Below are 10889 nucleotides of genomic sequence, written 5' to 3'. Positions count from 1 at the left end.
GTGGGAAGGTAGAAGGATCACAATTTGGCATTTGTATCAAACCAAACTGTTAGAAAATCATTCAAAAGATTTGAGAATTTTTATGACTAATTGTGGGCGGAACCGTCTCTGTAGGTCATCCATGAGGAGAAGTACATTCAAACAACACTAGAGAAATTTGTGAACTTGAACATTTCTTGGAAACTAGGTCTTGTGTTTTTGTAATACATCCCAGATCATATTTCCATCTGGACATTGAGTCTGTAGCTACCTTCAGATCCCTTCCTGTAATTTTCCCTTTTCAGAAAGCTTTGACAAAGTCAGATTATTTATCACACATTTTATTATTGTGTTTTTGTGAACAGAGAGGGAATATGCCTGTTCTGTGGGTGTTAGACCATGAAGCTACCACCACCATGCTTTAAACATTAACTTGTATATAGAAGCTCTGAAAGAGGCTTTTTAGAAAAGGCGAAGAAACACCATGACTCTCCTTTACGACCTGCTCTTAGCTTTTTTAGTATTACTACATTTATGATTCAATTTGATGTGTGTAAAATTAGTTGATTTAAGTTCACCTAAATTTAACTAATCAATTTTCTTTCCCTATGGAAAATACATGTTGAAAGTTACACAATAAACGTCATTCTGTACTGAGGACGACTTGAAGAGGCCATTGATAGCATTAGCTCGTTAGAAAAAGTATATGACAAGCTGTTTTTTTTTTTTTTTTTTTTCAAAACTTATATTTGCAGCCACAGGAGTCGCCTCTTGCTGGGCATTAGAAAAAGGATTTAAGGCACTTCAATGCTGGCTTTATCTTTTCAGACCTGCAGGCTAAATCAATGTTTTTTAGACCGTCTATTGATATATTGAGGGTGACAAATTCCCCTAGTTTGAAGCCAACATATTATCAGAACATGAAATTAAATTACCATCAAGAACTAAGCCCATCACATGGTAAATGTATTAACAGCATATTACCCTGATGATGTCATCCAGGTTATCTTAGCTAGAGCTGTGCATAAAGATAACACTGATTTTGAAGGATGGAAGCCTTCAAGTAAGCTGGGAGAGCTTGACAAATAATGCTTTCCAGTTTTATTTTAGGAATCGTAGGATCCAAGGACGTAGGGACATGAACCCAATCCAAAATTCTGACTTTTCTTCTTTTAGGTCTGTTACAATTCTTCGTTGGATAGATCCAACAACTTTGTGAAATCGAGCTTAATCTATTGTGTACAAACGTTAAATGTATTACAGTGTCTCGATCATTTGCGTTGAAATAAACAGGGCTTATCAGCCCTGTTTGTACGGCTACTATCACCTCCTTTTCCTCTCCAACACGCATGACGTCATTTTATTATGATGACTTTTCGGTTCAATAAGGAGGTGGCGCATGCGTTCAAGTCCTCGCTTAAAGTGGGGAGGAAAAAAAAAAAAAGAAAAAACTTACCCCTAGCGTCACGGACCGGTGCAGCAGCAGATTGTTCCCATCACGGAGAGACAGAGCTAGAAAGCGAGCAACATCGCCGCCCATTCCATCGAGCATCTTCACCAACTAGCAACGAACTCGAGTGGGAGCTCACTAGTACGGTCCAACTTGTCCTCCGGTGTCCGCAGCGCCCCGTACTCCTCCTCAAAATGTCCGTGGGTAGTGACTTTGGAAACCCTTTAAGAAAATTCAAACTCGTCTTTCTCGGGGAGCAGAGTGGTAAGAGATGTTTTATTCCTCCCAGAAGTTCATTTTCGGTTGTGTGTCAAGTGAACTCGTTGCACCTGCTGCCCAGTCAGCAAGTTCATGTCGTTGAGACACGAACGTTTAGCTAGCTGTTCTGGTTGACACGCACTCCTCTGGAGTTTGTAGGATTTGAACTAAATGAGGAAAACGTATTCAGTGGTTAAAAAAAAAAGTGTTTTCAAATCGAAAGGGTGGCAGGGGAGGGCATTACTTTAATCGAAATTACCAGCCTGTGAGGATTCATACAATAGTCTGGAACGGATTGTAGCCTGCAGTCTCGAAGTTTACGAGGGACAGATATTTCAGCATCACTATAGTGATGCTGAAATATCTGCCTCGTACCGTTTAAGCTGGATATTAGTTTAAACAACCCTAACCTGCTATTATGTATTGCACAACATCAGTTGCGAATAATGCTTTAAATGAGCCTGATTATTATATAGCCTCGGGTCTGAGCTGCTGTGGATGGTACAAGTTGGCAAAGACAGGATTCATGTGTGTGTTGAGACACACCCAGGTTGTCAGTGGCGATGAGATAACTTGTGTGGCTGCAGTCTCTGCCCTGGTATTGTTCCAGTCTGCCTATCGAGACTGACTTTTTGGGCTCTTGTTTGCACGTTGACTTGCTCGTTGAATTTCAGTATAGCGCAGAATAAACCATTATTGTCACGCCATGTGAAACTCATCCTCTGATATATGTGTTATTCTTAAATATCTGTCTCCACCCTGAGCCTTGCATGCCCACACCCTCAGACATTGGCTTCTCATTCTCTGAGACAACTAAAGTGTTTTCCACGAAATTGCTCTGAGCTGGCTGAGACATGATTTGAATCTCCAGGTTTATTTAGGCTTTCATTTGGGCTGGTCTGTTTTATGATCCATTTCAGAGGTCTCTAGCAACCAAACAAACCACATTAGTCATTGCCTGGTCCTCCAGTAGGTCCTATTGATCATCCATTATATTAAGGCCATGCATTACATTGAATTATTGTTCATTTAAAAAAGTGTGACATGCTTATTATCTAAATAATAGTGCATTTGTGTTGTCTATTGGCCAAATGAATTGGAGATTATTACAGAACATTAAAACAATGACCTTAACATCACTCAGGAAAACGGCGAGTTCATCCTGACAACCCAACATTCCAACATTTAGCTGATTAATTGATTAACAGACAACAGAAAACACCCTCTTTACCATGTGAAGATTTGCAGTTTGTTATGTTTTATTGACGGTATAATGTCGTATATATTCAGGAAATTATATTTTTTATCAAATTAAAGACATTTGGTTCTGAGAAGATGAGCGGGTCATTTACAACAAATATCTCATATTTAGTAGATTAAGCAGTTAATAAGTATTATTGAAAATTGAGGAAATTATATTTAGTTTGAACTGATTTTAGGGTTGGTCTTAGATATCTAGAAAATATGCATGTCTTAAATGAACAAAAACTATTTTTATTCACAGTAGGCCGAAATTATTTCTAAGTTAACCTCGTACTCATGTATGTTGTTGGTGCAGTTGTTCAGATACCTGCCTGCATACTACGCCTGCTACCCAAGGATTCAAGGGAGGGGGCATACTGGCCCACTCAGACAATGCAGGACACATTGGTCTACTCCCAACTTATCAACAGACCTACATATTTCAAAAAGTACCAAAAGTTATTGTTAGAGGAATTATTTCTCATGTGTTCCTAAAGCCTGTTAATTTGGGGAAAAAAATAGCTGTTTGAATTTAAAAAATTGAGATCAACTGCAGAATGAATGACCTTGATTTTTAAGGAGCTTGTTTTACTAAATGAATTCCACTAAATTTGAAACATACTGGAGGGAAATATGTCTGGTTGTAAATATTTTAGATGACCATTCTGTCACTGTTTAGCCTGCAGCGACTGTAATGATTAAGAATGTAGTATTTTTTTTTTTTCCTTAAACTTTTGATATTTACATTTATATATTGTTTAGTGTGTGTCTCTATTGTGTTATTTCTGCTGATTGAGCTGCTCCCTATCTAGATCAGGACACTCTTGTACAATATGTATTAAAGCAACACTGGAGAAGATTCTGAACCTTAAAATTATGTCCTCCTGACTTGTTTTGAACTACCCTGACTTTTGTTATGCACATTCTGCCTGAAACTGCCTCAGAACGCCCAGGCGCGAGACGCAGCAGGACATTTTTGTGGGCTTTTGATGTTTTTTTTTGTGTACTCTTCACCATGACAAACAATTCATGTGTATGGATGTACATTTGCGGGGCTCACTTTGAAATTTGTTGTAAGACGGTTGTGTTACATCGCATAACTGTAGGGGGAGCCAAAGAGCAAAACAAAATAGCCAAATTCTGTGTTACTTCTAGTTTTTTCTATTACCTGGTCAGCTAATGGTTGAATGGAAAAATAGAACTAATGAAAAGCAAGGGACACTGAGACGATGAAAGAAGTTAGTAGTTTTTGGTTCATTTAGAAACAGTGACAGCTGTGTTATTGTAGATTATCAAGGCTCTTCAGTTCAAATTGTTTGATATTTGTGACCGGATATCAAACGAGGGCCTCTGTCAGTCACCTCTTTTTTTTGTTTCTTGTGCACATGTAGCATTGATTTCTGATGACGTGTACAACTGATGCTCCAAGCAAGTGGTGTAGCATCCATAAACTTACAAATGCATAAATAAAGATTGAGTTTATTTATTTATTTTACCTTAAGCTTAAGGGAGTTATGTCAAAGTTTGCACAAATGTTCTCCGGTACTTTAGGATGAGTTTATCTGAACGTAGGAATTAAAAGACACTGTAGACCATAAATAGAGCAATTGTATGGTAATTTAAACATTTGGATAAAGGTCAAAGGCTCAACTTTGTCATCAAAATGTTGAACAAAAAAAACACTTATCTAGCTAATGCCATATTTCAGGAACAAAAGGAGAGGTGGATGTAAACTCCAACTTTACTGGTTTGCTGAGGCATTTGTTAGAGCTTACACTAGGGATGTCCCGATCCGATCACGTGATCGGAAATCGGGGCCGATCACGTGGTTTTAGACTTGATCGAAATCGGACGTTACATCCCGATCAGGGATAGGATATGTAGCCTATCTATATATGTATATTTATTCTCATTATTTTTTTTTATCAGAACCATAATATTTCAAAACAAATGGGAAAAAATAACAGCTCAGTATTTACTGTTATGTGGTGGTACCGTCAGACCGTCTCAACCATAGACATAATATACATAGACGCCTCATAGACTGACGCTGCCTATTGGAGCTGACGTATCAGCGCGGCCGCCATCTTGGATGGGTCTCTAGTGCCCCCACATTACTTTTATTTCGACTGAGGAAGGTGTATATCCCCAACTACAATAATCATAACTCCCCGAATTTTTATATCTATGGTCTCAACTACACACAGAAACAATGCATGCGGCATGACGTCACTTTGCTGCGTGCCGTAAAGCGAAGCAGTACACGGCAGCAGCTTGAAGCTGGGGGCACGAATGTCCGCGGTGTGGAGGTATTTTTAAGTGGATGACAAAAACGTTGCGATTGCAAACTGTGAGATATGCAAACTTGGGATTTAAAGAGGTGGCAAGGACATCGCTAACATCCTTGATGAGAACAGGAACAGGCTCAAATCTGAAAAGGTAGAGATGTTGGCTTTCATCAAGAAAAATGTACATTTCCTTCTGTGAAGCCAGAGGAGGAGAGTAAGAATTAGGAGTGCAGTTCCGAAAAGCACTGTGCCACTTTTATTTGCTTATTTGTTTACATGCCTGCCAGGTATTTCAAGTTGAGCTGCTGCTCGTTTTTATATTAGACATTGTTGCACTAAACTACAATGTGAAGAATTTGTGTATTACTTGATTACTTTTTTTGTTCAAGCTACTTTACAGAAGTGCTCTGTTTATAAGTGTTAAATGATAAAATAAGTGAATAAAATAAAAAATCAGGGACATCCTGAATTTGTTTCTTTGCCGTTCTTCAATTTTTTTTTTTTTTTAAATGTATTATCGGATCGGGACTCGGGGGGGGGGGGGGCAAAAAAACCTGATCGGGACATCCCTAGCTTACACAAATTTTTCTTTAATATCTAGCCTTAAAAAGATGCTGTGGAAGGGCGTGTTTACTTACTGGCAAACTCATTTTACAGCACAGCATTGATAACTGTCTCTGTTGTGTTGCAAATAAACATGTTATGTAAGCTTAACCTTTGGTTTACATGAAAATCTTTGAGGCTTGTCGTGTTTTCGATGGCGAGATACTTTGGTTGGCCTTATTCTGTGGTGTCTCATAATGGTTTGAGCAGCTGAACTCCAGTGTCACTAGAAAGCCTGCATGTGTGTACTGTAAGGTGCCAGCCACATTGGAGTAGTCAAGTCTATTGCCTATTATCAGTGCAGGAGACGATTAAGGAGACTTAATTTGTCAACCAACCAGACAGTCTCCTGTCTCCAGCGGACCTGCGCCTCTCTGACATGTCTGCGATTATTACAGCTGGTGGCCAGGCGGGCATGAATTCAGTCAGCTCTGCCAACGTCATTTATTAATGCACACGTCTGGACTTGAGTTTGTCAGGAATGGGGGCAACAGCTCAGATGCTGCTGTGAAAATGCCTCTTGTTCGTTCTCGGTGGAGAGTTCCTGTATACTGTGTCTTAAAAATGTGTCTATAAAAAGAAAAATAGCTGAATTTAAAAAAACATCAGATGGGTGGGAGCTGTTGTTTTCTACACTCTCTGTATAAAGAGAGTTCAAGTCTGTGTGCTCATGCTTCTGGAGGAATTTTTTGCCAGTACCAGCCTTAAAGCAATTGTTAGAGAATCTCAGATTACTGATCAGTGCTTAGTGGATCATAGATGTTTTGGCGTAGGCAAGTTTTCAGAAGAGCAATACTGGGTGGTACTTTTTAAAGCCAATTGTTTGGCGGTAATCCGCCCTGCACGCTTCATTTCACCTCAAACAAACAGATGGGAATACATCTGATACAGTGGATGCATTTCTGCTGTGAGATTTTGCTCACTGAATCCTGATGCCATCTTCCATCCGTCAATGCAAAGCGATTGCCATAACAAAAACTAGAGGTCCAGTTTCGAAATGGTGCTGAATCAGCAGACCAGCATACTTCAGAGCAGGGTTTAGTTTGTTGCTGATGTATCAATCACTGTGTCTCCAGGAAGCAGCTTTCTGAGCAAATGAAACTGACTTTCGCATTTCCAAGCAGCTAACCCATTTCCTCACAGATGCTGTAAAACCACAAATGCACATATAGATACTGTTTCTTCTCAAACACATCAATAACATGCAGTTTCTTATACAGAAACACCACAATTATAATCGGACAGATGTGCAAAGAAGTTGTGGCAGTGGAGGCCAAGCCATAGTTTTGCCTGAAGAAATATGTCATGGGCTTTGTTGGTCATGTATTGGCAACAACCTGTCAAGTTTGATTTGAGACATTTCTGGGTTATTATCTGGACATTATCTGCAGGCATGTTTAACTGTCTTCAGAGAAACTGCTGCAAATGTCAGGTAAGAATTTCTCAGAAGTTGGTGAAGTGTGTTGAGAACCCTGATTTTAAAATGAGGTTTGGTCTTTTGTACTCCTTTTGTTACAAATGGGACTAAATGACATGCTTTTTCAAACTTCATGGAAATCTCTTCGTGCCAGTTTGCAATACCAGGAATTGTCCCGATTCCCCTTTTCTGAGCAAAGTAACATTACCACTGAGATGTCTCTTAGTCTTGGGAATTCCAACCCTATGGTCACAAGATTTGGGTAGTGACTGAAGGAAATAGATTGCAGATTCAGGCAGCTGAAATGAGTTTCCTTTAGTGGGTAGCTGGGCTAAGCCTTAGAAATGGGGTCAGGGGCTGGAGCATCTGGAGGGTACACTGCTCCTAAGCAACCAAGAGTCAACTCGGATGGTTCAGGCATCTGATTAGGATGCCTCCAGTTTGCCTCCCTTTGGAGTTTTCAAGTCAAATCAGACACAGGGGGGGGGGGTGTTTATATAGACTTTCTGGCCTTGGGATGACTCGGGATCCCAGAAGAGGAGCAGTCGTCTGGAAGGGAGATGTCTGGGTTTCCCTCCTGGAGTGGCTACCTCCGTGACCCAGCCCCCGATGATCAGATAAAAAGGGATGAATGGCTTAAACTTAATGAAACGCCTTCATAAAGCCACCTGTATGTCATTTCTTTTTAACGCGAGTGTCTAAATAATTATTTATATTTGGCTAGTTTGAATAGTGTCATTTTAGGCTGAAAAAAGTATGTGGTGGACTAATGATAGGAGTAGTTCACAATGTGTAAAACTTTCACTCATGGGAGTGATATTAATACTTAGCATTAAAAGTCAGTTCACCATTTAAAAATCGTCACCTCTAATAAAAAATCACTGCCTGCTTTATTTACTTCACTGTCTTAACCCATTTAGGCCGGGAAAGCATTGCCGCATTTCTACCTTTAAAGCCGGGGGCGCTGTTGCGTTATTCTACCATTAAGGCCGGGAAAGCGTACACGTCTTTTTTCCTGTATGTAGAAAACATGGCTGTTATTCCACATAATCTGCCCAAAACACTTGCAGACTGCTGTCACTAAGAAACCTGGCATAGCAGCCTAATGCTGATTTCAAACAGGCTTCCAGCAGCATTTGTTGAAGCATTAAAAACCTTGTTTAAGCGGTGACATTTTCTGATATGTGCGTTGTCTAAGATATCGATGTGGAGTTCAAGAAGGTGCTGGTTAACCTCATCCCAGCACTTCTGTCACCTGAAAATCTGGTGGAAAAAGAAATTGGAGGAGTAAAACTCACCTGCAGAGACCTGCTGCACTACTTCAAAGTGAGTTTACGTTATATACTCGGTACACTGAGTTTGTAAGAATCACAGCTTTCTGCTACATCAGGGGTCGGCAAGCCGCAGCTTCGGAGCCGCATGCGGCTCTTTCATCCTTATGCTGCAGCTCCGCGTGGCTTGGGAAAATAAATTAAAAAAGTATCCAATTGAAGTGTATTTTATTTGTGGTTTTTTTTTAAACTTTTTTTTTATTGTAGTTCTAAATTGGAAGATTATTGTGATCTTGAAATATTAAAATATTTCTGTCTGACGGATTTCCTGCGAGAGTTCTGTCATACTGAGTCCAGCGCTGAGATACTTAATTTGTTGCCAGAAATAAAGACTTCATTTAACTTGAGATTACTCCGGCTTGTTCTTGAGCTTCAAATTAAAGAATTGATCTAACATATGTATATATATATATATATATATATATATATATATATATATATATATATATATATATATTTGTCGCTCAAAATATGAGTCACACTCGCCGAAAGCAGGTATATGCCCGCTAAAACGCTGTGCATTTATCGAGACTTTCAACCCCAGGTAGGCCAAGTATGGAGAAATGTAAGAAAATAAAAGTATCTGAAGAAAATTGGTGCAAAACAACCCTTTGCTGGAAAAAAAGACGTGTACGCTTTTCCAGCCTTAATGGTAGAATAATGCAACAGCGCCCCCGGCTTTAAAGGTAGAAATGCGGCAATGCTTTCCCGGCCTAAATGGGTTAATTTGGTTTTGTTAAGACTTCAGTGGTGCAATGAGAAGCAATGAAAATTCCAGTTCCACTCATAAAGTCAGATTCAGTCCATTCCTATTTGCCTTAATGCATGCCACAAAGGATCTCAAAATTTAAGGTTCATTTAGTTTTTACCTGCTGAGCAAGTAGATAGCAATTTAAATATTTACTTTTGGCTATCATCCATATAGAGAGATGAACAAATCATTCACTATCAAGGTGACAGCATTTGGGAAGTGCCCTCAAGTTCAGTACCACTGTGGTCACTAGATGTACATTGTGAATATGCTTTTGAATGACAGTAAAGTCTGTCTAAGTCAAAAGACCAAAAAACTCATAAAACGCCTTGTCAGTAATTTCCCCTACGAATCATAATGGTATGATGAGACAGGTACGTCTGGGTTTCTCTGCTCAAGCTGCTGCCCCAGCAACCCGAATCCCTGGAGAAGCGGCAGATGTTGGATGGATGGATGGAATCATAATGGTCTCTATGGTTGGGTATCTTCACTCCTTCAGATTTATGTACTTGTAATCCTTCTGGAAATAATTTCACTATTCAATAGATGGAAGTATTCAAAGAAACGCACTTGTCCAATCAGCTTACAAAGATCAATCTCCAGCTCTGCATTCTTGTCACGTTGGTCTTTTGGGGACAGAAGTGACCAGATTTGGACAACGGTGACGGGTCAAAACTCAAGGCTTCAAAGCAGCATCATACGAATCAGCGGGTGTCTTTCCTTTTTACCATCACTTGTTTATGTTCTGTGCATTTGACTTTGGTCAATGTGTGCAATATGTGACAGGAAGTCACTTTCACTTGGTAAAATCTATAGAAAGAACTGATTACGCTCCATGAATAAGTTGCCTCCACCAGGACTACTGAACTTTTGTATCAGAGCTGCTACAACAGAAAAATCTAAACATGTAAAATATATATTTAAGATGTGATAAAATGTGTCCAAATAACCATATAGATACGACTTTTTACCGAGTAAAAAGTATTGCTTTTATTTGTGACCTTTTGAAGACTTAAATGCATTTCTAATAGGCATGGGCCAGTTACGGGTTTCAAGGTATACCACGGTATTAAAAAGTCAAAGTTTCAAAACCACTCAAATTTTCTGTCATACCGTCCGTGCGGTATGAGCGTTTTTTTTCCCTTTTATGTGGCGTCTCATCAGAGAGATAGTGGAGGTCCCTCACGCTGTGTGCAGCTGCAGCGTAGGCCTCCCCCGCGCACCTCCGCTTGCTGTGAGTGACAAGCAGGCAGCTCTGCAGGCTGTATGATGGCTGAAGGAGGTGAGCCCCCCGAACTTTTCCCCCTGTCTGTTTTTTGGTTGCCACGTAGTCGCGCACCAGTCAAAATTTGTAACTTGGGGGGTGGTCCGTGGCGTGATGGGTTGGGCGGGCGCCCCATGTGTGGGAGGCTGTAGTCCTCGCTGCGGCTGGCCCCGGTTTGGGTCCCGCATGGGACGGCCCTGTGCTGCATGTCGCTGCCCCTCTCTCTGCCCCCTGCTTCCTGTCTCTCTGGACTTTCCTATCCATTAAAGGCATAAAAGCCCCCAAAAATTATTTAAAAACAAAATA

The 10889-nt window shown here is 40.2% G+C and overlaps 1 protein-coding gene across 2 annotated transcripts in view; it reads left to right on the top strand.

Annotated features, from left to right (window-relative positions):
• Positions 1-1391: 1391 nt before the first annotated feature.
• rab6ba (RAB6B, member RAS oncogene family a) overlaps positions 1392-10889 on the top strand; it is a 107652-nt gene continuing 98154 nt past the window's right edge. The window contains exon 1 of one of the 2 annotated variants that reach the window (XM_075484847.1): positions 1392-1693. In XM_075484847.1, coding sequence (XP_075340962.1) covers positions 1624-1693 — 70 coding nt within the window. In that variant the 5' untranslated portion in view covers positions 1392-1623. The remainder of the gene's footprint in view (positions 1694-10889) is intronic. The other variant, XM_075484848.1, reaches the window with a different exon arrangement.

The sequence above is a fragment of the Odontesthes bonariensis genome, chromosome 15 (assembly GCF_027942865.1).
Source record: "Odontesthes bonariensis isolate fOdoBon6 chromosome 15, fOdoBon6.hap1, whole genome shotgun sequence".
NCBI lineage: Eukaryota > Metazoa > Chordata > Actinopteri > Atheriniformes > Atherinopsidae > Odontesthes > Odontesthes bonariensis.
This window is presented reverse-complemented; position numbering and strand designations above follow the sequence as displayed.